General features: G+C 51.8%; 1 protein-coding gene and 1 long non-coding RNA gene across 7 annotated transcripts in view; both read right to left on the bottom strand.

Moving 5' to 3' along the window:
• Positions 1-3,535: 3,535 nt before the first annotated feature.
• Positions 3,536-4,972, bottom strand: LOC131486156 (uncharacterized). The gene is made up of 2 exons (XR_009249205.1): positions 4,664-4,972; positions 3,536-3,960 (listed from the first exon to the last, which is right to left on the bottom strand). It is a non-coding gene; the product is annotated as an uncharacterized LOC131486156 (long non-coding RNA).
• A 2,220-nt stretch (positions 4,973-7,192) lies between these two features.
• Positions 7,193-18,187, bottom strand: part of LPIN1 (lipin 1) — a 128,730-nt gene continuing 117,735 nt past the window's right edge. For all 6 annotated transcript variants that reach the window (XM_058682562.1, XM_058682565.1, XM_058682563.1 and 3 more), the window contains 3 exons: positions 12,833-12,947; positions 11,951-12,054; positions 7,193-9,043 (listed from right to left, as the gene is read on the bottom strand). In XM_058682562.1, coding sequence (XP_058538545.1) covers positions 8,884-9,043; positions 11,951-12,054; positions 12,833-12,947 — 379 coding nt within the window. In that variant the 3' untranslated portion in view covers positions 7,193-8,883. The remainder of the gene's footprint in view (positions 9,044-11,950; positions 12,055-12,832; positions 12,948-18,187) is intronic.

Here is an 18,187-nt window from a genome sequence, read left to right as displayed (position 1 = left end):
TTCATTATATATGCCTCAACCTCCCCACCCAAGCATGATGGGTCCTTGAGGGTATTTCTGAGCTGAAAGGCCCAGATCGGTCGGCGAGAGGAAGAGGGTCTGGTTTGCATCTGTTTCTGGCCCAAACAGGAAGTGCTTACCCCCATCTTATGAAACGCGTTAGCTTTTTTAAGAAGCAGTGAGTGCGCTGTGGCACACACAGTGGTTTGACCCTGAGGGACAATGTGGCAGCTGCCTCAAGTCTCTCCACGGCCTGGTCCCTGCTCTTGTCCTCTTGTTGCTGTCAGCTCAGCCGGAAGGGACGTTGGAGCCTCTCCTGCGTGGACAGTCCCGGAGGCTGGCTCGTGTGATGGGACACGGTGGGACGACCGCCCTGATCTTTGCACACTTCACCTCGGTCGTCCCAGTAGCCAGCCTTACGCCCCCCATTCTGGGGGGGGGGGGGGGGGGAACGAAGCCTGATGATGCTTGAAATTGCACTGGACTTGGAGACCTGAGTTCCAGCTCTGCCTTTTCCGAGTCAGAGGCCCTCCAACCGTCTCTCTGAACTTCAGTTTTCTCCTCAATAAAAAGGAGTGCGTGACGGCAAAAAGCGGTCTGAAATAGCAATCATTAATAAAGCTCAGAGGTGTGCCAGATCTCCCAGTAGCTAAAGCACACGCCCCACTGTATTATGCCGTTATTTGCTTCGTGGCAACCCCGTAGGACCAGCAGGAAACACGATGATCTCCCACTTCACAGGTGAGAAAAGCGATACCCAGGGAGGACACTGGAGGCCACGAGGAGAGACTGCCAACGGAATAGGAGACAGTCCAGATCGTCTCAAGTCAACCTTTCTGGGAACGTACAAGGTGCCAGGCGCTGCGCCAGATGCTTTGCCACGAAATATAAGAGCGTGACCTTATACGGGGCTCAGGGTTGACCGGGGATGACGCAGGACAACTGGACAATCCCCATTCCCTGGCCCGGCCAGGCCTGGCTCGGCGAGTGTGGATGCACTGAATGATGTGCCACTCTGCAGCCAACCAGAGGGCCTCGTGGGGGCCAGTTTGCAAGAGAGCCTGGGGAAGGGGAGGCCAGGCCCAAGACGTGCTCGAGACGCGCGGCGAGGAGAGGCGGCCGGCCAGTCGCCAGAGAACGTTCAGTCCTCCGCAAACTGTGATGACACGCTTCGGGTGCGTTCGTGTAAATACAGTCCACGGGCACGCCGGTGGAGGGCTCAGGGCCCGCTTCACTGAACATATGAACAAGCATCTCAACCGTTTGTAAACTGGCTCCGAACAGCCATGCTTTCTTTACTCACGTGCCTGGATGAGACGCTCCCCTGGACACGTAGGGACGCGCTGTTTCGACGTTTGCCCTTTTCATAGCTCGTGTCTTCATCCGTTGTCCGTGGACAGCTCCAGACCACGCCTTACGTCCGGATTTCCATTTTTATACATTGGCTGAGGACTTAACTCTGCCAAGATGTTACCAATCGCCAGGTGCTGCCGCTGCTGCGGGAGAGGAAGCCAGGACTCCTGTGAAGCGCGAGTCGAAGCCATTGTCCTCTCCTCCTCCTCCATGGGGATGGCAAGGGCACCTCAGGAAGGGTACTTCAGGAAGCCCCAGGTCTGGAGCTTTCTCATCGGCCCGGTGTTGCAGGGGTTGGGTGGTGCGGTAGCTCAGGTGGGACAGAGGAGACCCAAGGTCCCACTATCTCAAAGTGTCAAGGTAAGATCCCTCCCCCAACCTTTTCTCCAGGTGCTGAGTCGATCGGGACAGACACTGGGGCATTGGGGGAGCGGCCCAGGTCCCCTGCTGCAGCTCCTGCCAGGCCAGCATCCCCAGTCCCCAGAGAAAGCCACCTCGCATCCCAGGGTCCCCCCTAACTCCGTGCAAAGGCTCTCACCTGACCATCCCAACTTGCTCCCAAAGCAAACAAAACCGTATTTCCAAGTTCCAAAATAGCTTTGGCCCTCTAGAAGCAGAACCAGCCGCCCTGAAGGGTGTAGGTGCACGCTGAGACCATAGGAGGCTCCACATTGTTAGAGTGACCACACACAAGCAGGTTTAGAAGCGGCCGTCCCAGGGTCTCCGCTCAGCGGCCCCTTCTTCCTCCCCACGAACGGGCAGGTCTGGGTGGCGGGATTCCTGAGCCTCTGCCCACGGGACCAGAGCGCAGGCCAGCCGTGCCCAGAAGCAGGAAGCGGGCTCTCTCCCTTTCCAAGGTGCTCAGGCACTGGAGGCGGCTCTTGAACCGGGGAAAAGACTACTTGGGAAGCCCCCCACCTCCAGGGAGCCCGAGAGGGGAGGCATTCTCCAGCTTTGAGGGTGAAGAGATATTTAAAAGCTTCAACTTAGCTTCAGGCAACTTCAGGAACTCCCATCGCTTTGGACAGCAAAGCTGACCCACGCGTGCTCATTTGAGTCGGCTCACGCTCCATCAGTCAGAATCTTGGAGAAGGGTGAGGGGCGCCCCACACCCAATCCCCAAGTGTGCTGATGCTTGAAGCACACAAAATGATGGCAGTAATGTCTACACGGAGCTCTTGTGGCACGTCAGAGAAAATTAGGACAATGGAGTCTGGGCGGTTCAATCCAAGCCAGTGCTCCATTTGTCCCGGGACAGGATTTACCGAAGCCCCCCCCACACACACACCGTGCTTGATGTAAGAATGTCTAACAGTTCACTGGCCACCAGCGTAGACGTAAATATGTGATAAGAACTTATCGGGGCGCCTGGGTGGCGCAGTCGGTTAAGCGTCCGACTTCAGCCAGGTCACGATCTCGTGGTCCGTGAGTTTGAGCCCCGCATCAGGCTCTGGGCTGATGGCTCGGAGCCTGGAGCCTGTTTCCGATTCTGTGTCTCCCTCTCTCTCTCTGCCCCTCCCCCGTTCATGCTCTGTCTCTCTCTGTCCCAAAAATAAATTAAAAACGTTAAAAAAAAAAAAAAAAAAAAACAAGAACTTTCCAACTGCTGTATTTGGTGGAAGTCAGTGTCAACAAAGATTTGAATGGTGACCTACCATGCTCAAGAGTCGAAAAGACTCAAGATGACAAATGAAATATCAAAAAGAAACACAAATGCCTCTCTTAAAAGCCCGAATCCAACATCATTCCGCTAGGTTCAAGTTTCCATGATACAACACTCACGTTGATTTGTGCTACGGCTGTAGTTTAGCTGCACGCCATTTTAACTGCATTTTGGTTTTATTGTTACATACGAGCTACGGTTTTACGTTTGTACCTATCTGCGTTAAATTACACAAAAATAATATAGTTTGTTGCAACGTGTTGAAGATGACCGTGTTATTTGGAGAGAAAAAAAAAAGTACTGTCTGGGGGTCTGTCCGCTTAGCACCCCCTCTAATCCTAAGAAATGCATCTATTCAGATACCACAAACTGAGTTCTGTGCAAAATCAGACGAGAACGTTACCGTAGAAGACATGACCTCCATCAGTCATCATGCTTTGTGCCCTGCGTGAACGCGAGAACACAAACTTTTGTCCAGAACTAAGTCTCTCTCAATAAATCAGAGGTTAACCACCTCACTGAGTCAGCAAGCGCTGTTTATTTTTAGGATATCCCTGAAATATGCATCCAGGAGACAAAGAACAAAAACAAAACTATCAAGCCTGTCTGGAAGGAAAAATACGAAGTTCCCAAAGTGAACGTGCGACTCGCGAACCATAGAAACCATTTCTTCTTAGCTTGGCTCTGTCATCCGTCTCGGAAAAGGATGTTTTCACAATCAGAGCAGAAATATGACTGGCCCTCCTGCATTTACATTTCTTTGTTGCAAAATGAATGTAACTTGTTCAGATTCCAGCAGCGGAGAAAGCAGCAGAGGTGGTGGTTACTTTCCAAAGTGAAACTTAAAACCACAACCTCCGGGGCACAAAAGGCAGAGTGAGTCACCGGAAGAGGCCACTTGCTTGCAAAACTCATTAAAGGCAATGCAGGGCTGAATGGACTTCCTGCACCAGTGAAAAGAGAGCTGGCATCAGGACAGCCCCTCCAGGCTCCCACCATTTGGGGGAGGAAGGGAGCCATCAGCAAATCTGGGCACGGCCCGGGTCTGCTGTTCACACGCACCCGGCGGCCCGGGGCCGGCTCGGCAGGCGGAGTCCCCTGCCTGCCACCAGCAGCCCACAGAGATGCCGGGGGAGGTGGCTGAGCCTCAAAGGGTTACCGCAACACCTTGTGACTCACTCGAGCCCCCATACTGGGTTTCCAGGGGCCACTCTCCTGCAGGTGGTTCCTTCTGTCACTCTGGCCAGGCCAGGTTGGTGCATTACACAAGCAGCCCCCCCCCCCCCCCCGCCCCCGGGAAAGGATCTGCTCCTCAGCTGCGTCCTCCGGAACTTGAGCACGCATCAGAACCCTGGGCCGGACTCACTAGCACGGGACGTGGGACCCACGCCCCTAGTGTGGTTCAGTGGGTCTAGGGTAGGGCCCAAGAACTTGCATTTCTGACAAGCCTCCCAGTGCTGGAGCTGCAGGCTTTAAGAACCGCGATCTACGCGGTCCTTGGACCCAGACAAGGGTCGGCCACAAACCGCTCCCTCCTCGGAGTTGGTTGGTGATGTCTGACCTTGGGCTGTGCCCACCGGAGGCACCTCGGTGCCTGAACATTCCCCATGGGGCACTCCCCCACCCCTCCATAGGCCGTCAACACACCTGGCTGGTCTCCAAGACAAGCACCAGCCGGAGGGGCCTTTGTCAAAGCCGCCGGGATCAGGTTTTGAAAGGCTGTGCCTCCAAAGCAAACCTGATTGTGCCCCCAGGTGGCCATACGGGGCCTGCTGACTTCCAGCGATCACTTCCATCAGGTCACGTTCAGGCTTCCTGTGGACATCAAGCCTTCCCGCCCGAGCACGGGGGCCTCACCACCAATTTTGGTTGTCACCGGAGTGTGAAAAGGGATCCGAAGCAGGAGGGAGATGTTAATGGTGTTTTAAGCACTTCTGTTCAGGGCAGGGGCGGGGGATGCCCTCCTCTCCACCACCCGCCCCCCCCTCCCCCCCCCCCGCCCCGCCCCGCCAGGCCCAGGCCCACAGAAGCAGGGCAGTACGGCTCCCACTCAGCGCCCCCCCCTGGTCTGAAGACAAAGTACAGACGTACGAAGGGAGGAAGAGGAATGAGTGCCGGGTGACAGGACACAGCTCCTGGAGCAGCCGGTTCAAAGGACGCTCCTGCTGCGAGGAGATTCAGACTCCACTGGTTTTTCATTTTGACGAGGCCTGCCTGCCTTCCCTCCACAACTGTTCTCCCGTCCCAGCGATGCACCATGAGCCTCACGCATGACCTTTTGTAGGAAAGGGCACTTTGAGGCCTCACATGGGTGGGCACTGCCCCCCCCCATGTCAATGTCCCTCCCGCACGGGTTGAAAAGGGCGATGGGCCTGGGCGGGTGTGTCGATTTCGCACTGACAAGATACAAAGTATTTTAAATCTTCCAGGTGATTACAGCTGAGACCCTGGGAAAATTCAAGCGGCCCGAGGAGTTTTTCCAGCACATGTGTGAGAGCGGCCTGCATGCCGACAGAATGGCCTAGGGGTATATCACTGAGGGAAGAGTGGCCCAGGGCGGGAGCAGGTGGGGGGCCACCGGGCCAAAGGCTCCAGTTCACGCTGATTTTGATTCTACGAGATAAGAGAGCCTACACGGTCTGAAATCAGTGGTGGAAATCAATCGGTGATGTTCCAGGGCACGAGAGGGCTTGTTAAGATATACAAGCATTAACCCGAAGAAGCCCGGATGGCCCGCTTGGCTCTCGCTTCATGAGAAGCTCAGGGGGGCCCCGGGGATCCATCTTTTACCCACGTGGGGACCAATACTCGTAAACATTTGTCCCCAAACACTCGGGCTGACCCAGGCAAATCGGCGGGATGTCTCAGGCATGCCAACGATGCGCAAAATCCAATCAGGAAAAACGACGGCTTTCAAGGGATCTGGGTCAACTAGTCAAGGGCTCGGCCTGACTCACTCAAAATGAAAAACGAATCAGGTATACCACAGACGGGCGTCCAAACTGAGGACGGTGAATGCGGGCAAGGGAACCTGTATAGTCTATACATTTGTTTTCTGTATATTATTAGTGTTTTGACATCTTAAAACCCCTCCTGGTGGGGAGACACCGGCTTAGCCACTTCCGAGAGGTAGCAAGGGGCCCACCCACCCACAGCCCGCCCTCCTCTATCTGGTCTATGCACCCAGAAGGCGATGTTCTTCCACCTTAAATATCCCAGGATCTGCTTGTGTTGAGCGTCAGTTACGGGCCGGGCCCGGGAAGATGTGCATATGCAACATTTAACCGAGCCCACCCGGCTCTCGAGTCCCCTCCACCGGGGTAGGGCGAGCCCCGGACACGGGCCCCTCCCCTCTACTCCCTCCCAAGTGCACACGGAGGCTCAGTATTGCACCAAAGGCATCTGAAAAGACTGGCTCTTTTATTCCAAATATTGAGCAGTTCATCACCTCAAGGATTTTTTTTTTTTTTTGAGAATAAAATATGCTTGATCTCACACACTAGAAAGTCAGCAACTTAATTAACTTACCAGAAAACTCTTTAAAATTCACACGCCTGACTTTCAGAGGAGTCTCTCATCCGTCTCATTTATTACGTTTTCTAGCTTCGCATAGCGGAGCATCACAGGGGTGTTATCGTGGTACCAGCATGTACAAACACAGACCCAAGTTTGTGGAGAAAATACATTTAAAGTGGGAATCTAAGCCTAAAACTAAAGAGGGGGCTCCCTCTGAAGGTGCAGCCATCCCTCCGTGCACCAGGTATATAGTTTTCTATACACCGGGTATATATATTCTCCCTCGTCACACGGGATGATCATCTGATGACGCCACTAGGGAGGGATTCATTTCCACCGGGCAACCTTGAAATGTGTGCGGCAAATACGGCATTCCAGCACGTGACCCCAGGGTTGCCGGGTGATGGTTGTGTGAATACGGATAAACACACACACACACACACATACACACACACACACACACACACGTGTGCGGCCGTAGTGGGATACGCTACGTGTCCTCAAAGCCCAATCCCTCCCAGCACAAGGGACAAACCACGTCAGCCTCCGCAGGCCCGCGACCTCACACGTGGTTCACAACACTTGGGGCTCACCCCAAGATACCCTCATAACGGAATTCACGTAGCTTCGAGAGGTCACTAATGAACAAGCCTGGAGCAGTTAAGGCAGAACAATTTTTAATCATTTTTAAAAGGGAATCCGCACATGCACGTTCACGTCGCTAGGCAAATCCGGGATCCACAACACGCACGTGTTTGCCTTTCTCTGCGCGGCCACACGAACCGTTCAGTAAAGGCACCCCTTGCGAACAGAGCCCCCCCCCCCCCCCCCCACCGGTCACAATGAAGGCCACACGCCTGGATTTTCTTTCACAGAAAGAGTAAAATGTCATTCAGCTGTTGCCTTTTCTGCCCCCTAGGACTCTAACAATATGCGATTTAAATAGGAAAGCACTTCAGTCATTGGAGTAAAACACTCTTTAAAAAAATAATACTTCAAAAAGTAAAGCAAAATCTTTTACCAAAATAATTCTTTCACTTTTCGAACTGTTCTCTCCACAAGCCAATTTCACAAACAGGGAATGGAATTCTCTTCCGCCGGCTTAAAGAATGTCACTCAAATTATTATTTATCCCCTTGCCCTTAATTCGAGGGGGAAAAGTGAAGGAAAATGTATTACCCAGAAATTCCAAAAGAAGGTCAGTGTCATGAGACATACAGAATAAGGCTCTTTGGATGGTCTCACCTCTACATCCTTTTAATATATTAACGACAGTTATAATAGGAGGGATATGGCTAAAATGCTCGTAACAATAACCCAGTCAGAGTGAAGTAATAAATAACCGTGCCTACAAAGAACATAACTTCTTGGAACTATTTTCATAAAACCACCTCGCTTCTTCTGAGAGCTCCCGACAGAGCTCCCCATCGTCACCGTGTGGCACGAGCTCAGTTCAAGTCCACGTCCACGGCACCGCCCGGCTGGATAGAGGCTGCTGGCAGGGAGTCGAGCGGATGGCAAGCACTGCCCTAGTAACGTCTACTGTCATCCGAACTTAAGGCGCTACAAAGTTACAGACAGCTGGACAAAGCACATTCTAAATAAAACGTCTGCCGCAGGTGCATTAAGGCATAAATATTCCAGCCTCGGGCCACGAAACTGAGGAGGCGGGGAGGGGGGGCGGCGAGGGAAAGACGCCCATGACCTAGATTACCTTTCACCAAAGGAACCCCAGAACTCCTCAGCTAACAATCAGACCCGTCGGCAAATCCTGCAGGGGGACCCCGCGGGCCAAGCCAGCAGGGTGAGGGCGGAGACCCCGCAGAGCCAGGGACCCTCAGCCCTCCCTGCACGAGCAGGAGGTGTGGCACACAGGCCACCAATGGACACGTGCCCCTCCTCTACCGAAGTCCTGCGCATCTGGCGTTCCTCAGCCGAACTGTCATCGACAGGGACCCCCCCCCCCCCCGCCCCCCCAGGCAGCCACCTGTGCCACATGGCCCGTCAGCCCATAACGAGCTGCTGCGGGAGCGGGCGGGACCGGACGGGACCGGACGGGACCGGACAACGTTGCCCCTGGCTTTCAGCCATGACCGAGGCATGCCTCCCACGCTTTAAACGCACCTGATCCCCCCGCCCCCCAAGCCTGCAAAGCACCCCCTTCACACTTCACTCAGAAACGCCAACCCCGGGGCACCGGGAAGGGGGAGAGACGCCCCTCCGATTTCTCTGCTCTTAAGCAAATGACGGCACGTCAGGCTCCCGGGCTCCTGCTCCACGGCTCCCAAAACCTATCCTTTAATCGGGGGCGCCGGGTCTTCACACGACGTCAGGAGGCTGCTTGGGACGTTTCATGCGGAGGAAGAATGAACATCCTGGTTTTCGAAAGGTGGCGGTGGCTCTCTCCAAAAGGTGAAATTACTGAAGGTATCCGAGCAGGGGAAGTCCGAAGAATGGCTTCTTTTCAGCAGCGGGAAAACGTGGTCAACCACTTCGCAGAGTCGCACGTACCTGGAAGGAAAACGGACAGCGTCACTGCCCCCGAGGGACACCCAGCCGAGGGGACACCTGCCTGGACCCTGCGCGGGGCTTAGAAGTTAGGAGACATCCACCAACCCGGGGACACAAGCCACCTGCTTAACACTATGGCAGTTGTTCTAGAACAATTCCTCACCAATTCACAGGCAGTCAGTGAGGATGGCAAGAGGCGTGGAGAAGGCCCCCTGGGCAAGGCGGGTGGAACCTGACTTGGCAGGAAGGACAGAAGAAGGGGGACAAGCGGGAATCGGCGTGGAGCTCACGGACGAGCACAGGGAGAAGAATCTCAGATAAAGCCCATCTTTGGAGCATCAAACAGAGACCGCTGCCACTGTGCAAGGAAAAGAGCCTGGGCCTTGGGTCAAGGGGACACAGACGTGACCTGCAGCTCTGCTGAGTGACCCTGGGCAAAGGGCTTCATCCTTCTAAGCCGTAACTTCCTCAACCGAAAGGGAAAGGAAAAGAAAACCGCCCCAGTGTTCGCATGAGAATTAAATAAAATACCAAATGTGACAATTAAATAATGCAGATTCAGTGCTCGAGGAATTTCTTCAACATACATTATTAACATTAGGAAATAATCAGCCCTCGCTAATCATCAGCCTTAGGGAAAAAGCCTCCCACCTTATTTGCTGTGCAACCTTAGGCAAGTGTCTTGCCCTCTCTGGGCCTCAGGCCCTTCATCTTTACAGAATATGGAGTTGGGGCTAGATCGGTGTTTCTCAACATTCCCTGCATTAGTCTCCCACGCCATTTTGTGTGTATTCTCAAGACGCCGCGTGTTAGTCTCTGTGGCCTATGCTACAAAAAGAAAGTTGCTACACTGAATATGCATTTTCAGACCTCCGGGCGCCACCAACTAGAAACTCGACAGGCCCAGACCTCTCCGCACCTCCCCAGAGTCCTCCCCGACAGTCACTGGGTCCCCCTCCGGTTCCAATTTTCTAAAAACCAAAATGGGCTTTCGACACAAACTCCGGGAATTCGCATGTTCTCAGGCATCAAATAACTTATTCCATAAGGACAAGAGTGTGTATTTAATAAAGGACCCCCGAAGGGCTTATGCGGAACCTCGTGCTTGCACAGAATCTCCCCTAATGAGCAAGAATGATGCGTTTCCTGGGGAGTGAAACAGATTTTTAAAACGCCTCCCGGCTTTAAGACCCATTTGAACTCTGTGGCTGTGGGAGGCGCCCCCCCCCCCCACCGGCCCCCTCAGGAACAGCCCCTCGGTGGCAGGCCTCAGATCCAAACTGTGGAGTGCTCCGGGTACAGGCTGGGCCGGTCTGCGCTCAGCTGGCACTCTACCCTGGGCCCCGCGGACCGGCAAGGCTCCATCGGAAGGCGGCTCAGGGGTTTCTCAGGGACAGCGTCCCGGGATCCGAGGTGACGGCCCCAAGTTCAGTGCCAGAGACAGGAAGGAGAGGTGCTCCCGCACAGGGAGGGCTGCGGCCCCCGCCCAGCGTGGGATGACGATGGACAGAGTCCCTCCCGCGCAGCTGCCCACCCTGGGCCAAGAGACTCAGCGAATGTGACAACCTCACAGGCCTCCGGGGCGAACCCTCCTCCCACGCCCCCTTGTGACGGACCTGCTACGTGCAGCGTCCCATCAGTTCAAGTTCTTTGTGACCCTGAAAAAGAGACCTCTTAGACCTTCTCCAGACCAGGAAACCCTTGCACATGGAGGGCGCTGTGCTGGGGAACATGGGAGACGGGAGACCCAGGTGGGTGCTGTCGGGGCCAGGCCGAGCACGGCGGGCAGAGAGACCCTGCACGGCTGGTGGGGAGGAGGCAGTCCGTCCCCACTCTCGTCCCGCCAGTCGCCAGTCGGGAGGCAGCCTCACGTTCCAAGGACAGAGGAGGCCCCTGGTTCCATTGTCCTTTCTCCCCACGTGTCTTGCGAACTGCCTAGAAGCAGGCACGACTGGGGGAGGCAGCTGAGGAGGGCAGGCCCCAGGGCTCCCTCCAGCCTGAAGCTGGCCCCCGTTAGGGCTCCACGAAGCCTGAGCAGGTAAAAGGATCACCTTGGAAGTAAAAACGTGCTCTGGAGGGAACCTAAATCTCTCCTCTACCTAAAACCACTGGAGGTATCTGGAGAACGCCAAACCCCCAGCTCCCCTCCTCCCCGTGAGGAGGGTCCCACAGGCCCCCGTGGGGTCACTCGGGCCCCGGGCGCTTTTCTAGGTCTGAACACACCCTGCAGCCTCTGGAACAGGCCAAGCAGGAGGGCAACCGTGTGCCCGGGGTCGCCCGGTGGGCAAAGCTCACCACCACGAGGGCCAAGGAAAGGCTTCCCACTCTGAGGAGCTAGGAGGCCAGGGTGAAGCACCCCAGGGTCCAGAGAGATCCTGCAGCCGGCCAGGACGCCTCGTTTCAAACGGGAGCCCAAGTCAGCCCCCTGCCTCAGGCGGACGGGGCTCCGACCAAGGGGACGAGAAGAATTCTTACATTTCTGGTGAGCGTCATCTCAGGTCCGTGTGTGAAAACACCTAGAGTGTCTCGCCTGTAAATACAGCTTCACAGGCTAGTTCAGTCTGGTTACATTTCCCGTTTGCGTGCTAGGCTTTTCGAGCCTAGCTTGGCAAATCTAAACCACTAGTTTTGAAACTCGTTCAGTTCCACTGGGTGGCAGAACCTGTCCACGAAGTTTAGACTGTGGGGATCCAGAGGGGATCTGAGTTCATGCAGACGGTCCAAAAGTGAGGTTTTGGACAAAATACAAGGAGTTAAAATACATTTTCTTGGCAGGAACTGAAGATTAAAATACAGGAAACAAAGGATAAAAAGGCATACTGTGAACCTTAAAACATCATTCCAAGATGGAGACCGCAACGACAACGTAATGACCCAGGAATCCCACAAAACGTGCGCGATACTCACGAGGAGGTGTTGGTCTTTGCGTGCTCCTGTACAAGTTCTCCTTTGGGATTGACAGTAAATATTCTGTTCAAAGACACTCCTACTTGCTTATACGAATACACATCCTGTATTTGGTGAAGTACAAATTAGAAAAAAAAAAAAAGAGTTCATTGTAAATACGAATACGCAATATTCCGGATCTGATGCAGTCTTATAAAACTCTCGTTAACCACAACTATACTTCCAAGGAGTGTAGAGGAAGAATATCTCTGGATGTGAAATTATTAAATCAGATCTCCCCCCTGGGCCTCGGTTCGCTCATCCATGCAAGAACTGCGCTAATGAGTAAACGGCCTACCTCGTCACCTCGTCCCCTGCAATTCTCACACCCCTTGAGGCTGTTTTATTCTCTGACCCGTTTTCTCAGGCATAAGTTTCAAAAGGGGAAGTCTCTTCCTGGGAAGTTAGTACCCAACTGTATTATCCAGACTGCTAAACTCTCCAGCAAAAATGTGGGTAGTACACATTAAAATCTTTTACCGTAGGCAACAGTGCTCTTAAAACCTGCGATGCCAAATTCACCGTGGCGTTAAGGCTTGGCTTTGTGGTACCCTCCTGGTAGAAAGGGGCCAAGCCTATTCGATGTTCTTGTTTTACTAATTCAGCAAGTCATTTGGAATCTGAAGTTTCTAGTCCGACACTGCAAGCTTCAGATTGAAATCCACTAGCTGAGCTTCCAAGGAAACAAAAGGCCACGAAATAATGTGCAGTCTCTCCTTACAACTACTGCTGGTGGGAGGGGATGCTGGCGCCACACTGTCACCCAGGCCCCCCCTTCCGATGACCGCTGTCAGAAAAGACAGTAAGTTTCAAGAGCTCTCACGCAGCCCATCTGTTACTTACGGCCGGTCGGTTTCCAAAAGCAGCGTAAAAGGGTTCCGTGTTTGGAAAAAACAGATTTTTGATGTCTGTCAGACACTGGACTTTAAACTTTTCGGGCTTCTTTTCAATCACTTCTCTGTGAAAACAAGTAAATAATCAATGGATCAGCCTGAGAGGAGGGGCTTCAGGAGCATCAAACTACTTTTAGACGCCGAAGATGCCATGACGCCAAGAACGTTCCCGTACCTTCAAAAGGCAACCATGCGTCTAAGTCAGGGCGGCGGTCCCCGAAAAGCACGAGAGAGAAGGCGGAGAATCTGTACTTTCCAGTCTTCCCACAGAGCAAATGCTAAGGACAAGTGATTTTACCAAAGACCTCCACCAGGCACCCGAGTTACAAAGAATTCCAGACACACAAGAAGGGAGAACGTCTCGACGCTCATTTTATGAGGCTAGTGTCACCTCAAACACAAGACTCAGAGGAGAAAAATATGAGCGAAGCGGGGGCCAACCTCACTCGTGAGACATCAGTGCAAACGTCCTAAGTATGGATGTGCAAACTGACTGCAACAACTTTTTGCGCAGGAGTTTTATTCCAGGAACGCAAGAGTAATTCGATACGCTAAACCAAGTAATGCAGTATAACAGGGTAACACATTCAAGTACCAGAAAATATACCGGGTCAATAGACACAGGCAGGACATTTGATACAATGTGGTATCTACCCAAGATGAAACATCTTAAACCCGGAATAGCAGGGAATGGTCCACACGCACAGCAAGTGCCCCGGTAAGAGTGGAACAACAGGTGGCCCCTATGGCCATTTCGTCCCGACAATGCGCTGCGGGTCCTCATTGGCACAGTGATGTAAGGAAAACATAAAAGTTATCAGGATAGGGAAGGAGAGAATAGAAGCTCTCATTATTCACACACACAAAAAAAATAATAATAATTGATTAAAAAAATAATCCACAGACGAATTACCATTATTGATAAGAGATCGATCCGATGCTGGCTATAAAATTGGTATAGAAAAAAAATTAATGTACAAAAATCAATTGCATTTTCACGCATCAGAAGAAACAAACAGGTAAACATGTAATTCTGTACACAGAACTCTAAAATCTCAAAGGTCTAGGAATAAACCTACCAGAAAGATGTGCCAGACTTTTATGGATAAAATTATAAATGTTATTGAAACATAATAGGGAAGACCTAAATGAAATACACCATGTAAGTGAACTGGGAGATTCAATATTATAAGGAGATACTAATTCTCCCGAAATTGAGCTACAGATTCACTGTCATTTCAGTCAAACTCTCGACAGGATTTTGTCTGTACGCTCTTATAAGACTTGATAGTCAGTTACACACAAGAGCAAAGGCCAGAAACCAAGCCACACATTGATGGACACTTGATTCACGAGCACGACGACAGTTCAGAGCAAGAGGAAATGGGCAATAATTTCAGTAAATGGTGCTGGGACAACTGAACATCCCTTTAAGGAAGACAAAAAAAAAAGAAGGGAAATGGACTCTCCCGCACTCCACACGCAAAAATCAATTCCTGGTGGATTACACGCCGAAACCTGAAAGGCAACACCTTTAGATAAAATACAGGAGGCTACCTTCATGCCCTCGGCCAGGGAAGCCCTTTTTTAACACACAAATAGCACAAACTACAGGGGAGATGATATGTTCAAGTACATGAAACTGAGAATTTATGTTCATCACAAGCGATAGACCGGGCGACAGCTGTCTGCAGCGCTCATAACAAAGGCTACATATATACAATCTGTAACACACACTTACGAACCAAAAAGAAAATTGAGAAAGAAACGTGAACAGGCACCTCACAGAAGATGAGGCCCAAACGGACAACACACACACGCAGACAGACATTTCACACCCACCGGACGAGCAAAAATGTAAACAGCTGACGTGCTGGCAAGAAAGTAGAGCAGGGGGGAGCATTTCCACACCACTGATGGTGCATAAATGGGTTCGACCACTTTGGAAAACAGTTTGGAACAAACTCATAACGCTGAATGTGTGCATATGCTCTGTGGCCAGAAATCCCGCTCCTAAGTGTTCACGCTAAAGCAGCTAGTGAGTGCGCCCCCAGCGGGCACACACAAGAAGTGCAGCTCTCAATGGTGAAAAGCTGGAAGTGACCCAAGTCTCCATCCGTAGTGGCACGGATGAACCGTGGTAGGTCCTACAACAGGAGCGCAGACAGAAGTAAAATGAATGGGTTACAGGCCTACTCAACAGTCACGGGAACATACTGTTGAGCGAAAACAGCCAGCCCCACAGAACACACGGTAGGTTTACAAAAAGTTCACACGCGTGCACAATTAAACATATCGGTTAGGGTCACAAATGTATGTGGTAACACAGCTTAGAAAAGCAAGGGTTGTTTCACAAAGATTCAGGGACAGTGGCTAATGTCACTACTAGGATTTCAAAAGGAATGGTCTGTCCCTTTGCTTTCACTGGATGGTGGGTATGCTGGTGTTCACTCTTTGATTATCGTTTACACCCCGCATATATCTTAGAAATAGTCTTCTGTATCTGCTCAAAATGTAATTTAGGGGCGCCTGGGTGGCTCAGTAGGTTGAGCATCTGACTACGGCTCAGGTCATGATCTTGGGGTTCGTGAGTTCGAGCTCCACGTCGGGCTCTGTGCTGTCAGCACGGAGCCTGCTTCAGATCCTCTGTCTCCCTCCCTCCCTCCCTCTCTACCCCTCCCTCTCTACCCCTCCCCCGCTCGTGCGTGCTCTCTCTCTCTCAAAAATAAACAAGCATTTTTTAAAAATGCAATTTAGATGCTGCTGCTGCTGCTGATGGTGGTGGTGGTGACATAGCTTTAACCTGAGTGTCAAAAACCCCAAAGGCTGGTCCTGGCTCTGTACTGACTTCTGTGGACTCCAGAGCCCTTCTTAACCTTAACACTAAAGAGTTTTATATTCTATATCTTAGGACCCTTATGGGTAGAAACATGGCTGAGGTCTGATTATGAGTCTCAAACTTCAATCCACCTGGAGGACACCATCCAAATTCGGCTCCCTGCTTCAATCTCTCTCTCTCTCTCCCTCTCTCTCTCCCTCTCTCATGCACGCACATACCCACAGCCTGTGTGCTTGAGGGTGTGGGTAAGTGGCAGGTGGGGAGGAAGGTGTCTCCACGCGCACATACCGGGTAAGAAATGCACACTAAGAAAACACGCCGTGGCCCCACGCCACTAGTGCAAGGCTCCTCGTGGGCACTAAGGTGACCCGGGAAGAAGCGGTGAGGGCTCCTGTCCAGAATGCTCCCTGGCACAGCCTGTCTTCAGTGATCTGCATTTGCAATTAGTCCCTGGTCACTCAACTCACCCTTGAGGTAATTTTCCTCCAGGAAACAAGTAAGTGTCATTTATCCAAGTCTCCGAGCACCTCAGCAAACCCCGAAGGGAAAACGTGGTCGCTGTTGAAACAGCTTCTCGTTTCCCAGAGACAGAGGCCAGCCTCTGTCTCTGCCAAACTCCAGGAAGGTCACATCTGCCCAGGAACCCCGTCTTGGGACTTGGCCAAGGCTAATCTGTCCAACCTGCCTGTCATCAGTGAGATCCCCCCGCCATGAGATGCGCCGTGCGTCACTAGGAATGTGCCCTGTGTTCACAGAGGGCTTATGAAAATGATCTAAAATGCCCTGACGCCACAACAAAAAAAAAGGCCAGCTGACTAAAAAGAATCACATGACTCAAAGCCAATTTCTACTTTAAAAGAAGAAGCTCCTGAACCAAAAGATCAGGTGTGTGAAACAGATTCCATCGGCTTCTTTTTTTCAGACACGTTTCCTCGAATCATAGCATTTCAGGGCTGGAAGGGACACTTGAGATCATCGAACAGAACCCTCCCATCTGGCAGGTGAGGAAACAGACCCAGGAAGGGGAAGCACCGCTTGCCACACCACCAGTCAGTCTCCAGGCAGCATCAGAGCTCGGGGGGGGGGGGGGGGGGGGGGGAGGGGGAGGGGGGGAGAGAGGTCTGCTTTGGGGGGGGGGTCTCCGTCCTCACTTCAGAACCCTCTCTGCTGTCCCTACAGACCGTGCTGTGCCCACAATGTTTATTTTCCTTCATTCCAATTTAGACCCAGGCGGTACAATCAAAACTGCCCCCGGGGCACCTGGGTGGTTCAGTCAGTTAAGCGTCCGACTGAGGCTCAGGTCACGATCTCACGGTTTGTGGGTTCGAGCCCCACGTCGGGCTCTGTGCTGACAGCTCAGAGCCTGGAGCCTGCTTCCCATTCTGTGTCTCCCTCTCTCTCTGCCCCTACCCTGCTCATGCTCTGTCTCTCTCGGTCTCTCAAAAATAAATAAATGTCAAAAAAAATTTTTTTTAATTAAAAAAAAAAAAAAAAGAACACCCAATGAAAGCATCTTGCTAGGGAAGGTCATTCTGGCTCCCACAGACTTGCCCGTCAATTCTAGAAAATCTGCAGGGCAGCTAATACCCAGAACAGCTCAGGCTGGAAAGTAGTATTAGAAGGAACAGGCTGTTGGCTGTGACCATCATCTCCGACCTCTGAGAGGGCACACACATTGTGAGGTTTCCTGGTTTGGTTTAGTAAGTCCTCACAAGGAAAAGGCAATAGATCTTGGACAGTGGTATTTAAATAAGAGGAAAAAATGAAAAGGATTACCTTAAACATAGATTTAGTGGTAGGATATCAGAGTAATAATGTCAACATTCTGCCTTGCCTCGCAAATCCTCAGTACTTAATACCTGATAATGAGTAGCTTGCTACAAAGTGTCGACATAAGTCAGGGACCTCATTTCACTCAAGTCTGGATTTGTACCCAGACCTACACTGTCAGGACAGATCTCAGGATCTGAAATGCACTATGGCATCCATAAGTTTTGCCCAAATTTCTTGCCCAGAAACTACAAGTTTCAATGCGAGATCTTTTACTACAGGGAAAAAAAAAAAAAAAAAAAAAAAAAAAAAAATTACAAATCACACAAAGCAAAGCTGTGATAGAAAAGGGATCCACAGATGGGGTGCCTGGGTGGCTCAGTGGGTTAAGCGTCTGACATCGGCTCAGGTCATGGTCTCACGGTCCGTGAGTTCGAGCCCCGCATCGGGCTCTGTGCCGACAGCTCAGAGCCTGAACCCTGCTTCGGATTCTGTCTCCTTCTCTCTCTGCCCCTCCCCACTTGTGCCCTGTCTCTCTCTCAAAAATAAATAAATACCAAAAAAAATTTTTTTTTTTTTTAAAGAAAAGGGATCCACAGAGCTGAAGAACAAATACCCCAGGAGGAGCCAATATGGCGCTTCGGGCCCATCTGGATGTTTCTGTCGTTTGCATGGTTAGCGGCAGCAAGCAGCTTA

The sequence above is a fragment of the Neofelis nebulosa genome, chromosome 9, assembly GCF_028018385.1.
Source record: "Neofelis nebulosa isolate mNeoNeb1 chromosome 9, mNeoNeb1.pri, whole genome shotgun sequence".
Taxonomy (NCBI): Eukaryota; Metazoa; Chordata; class Mammalia; order Carnivora; family Felidae; genus Neofelis; species Neofelis nebulosa.
This window is presented reverse-complemented; position numbering and strand designations above follow the sequence as displayed.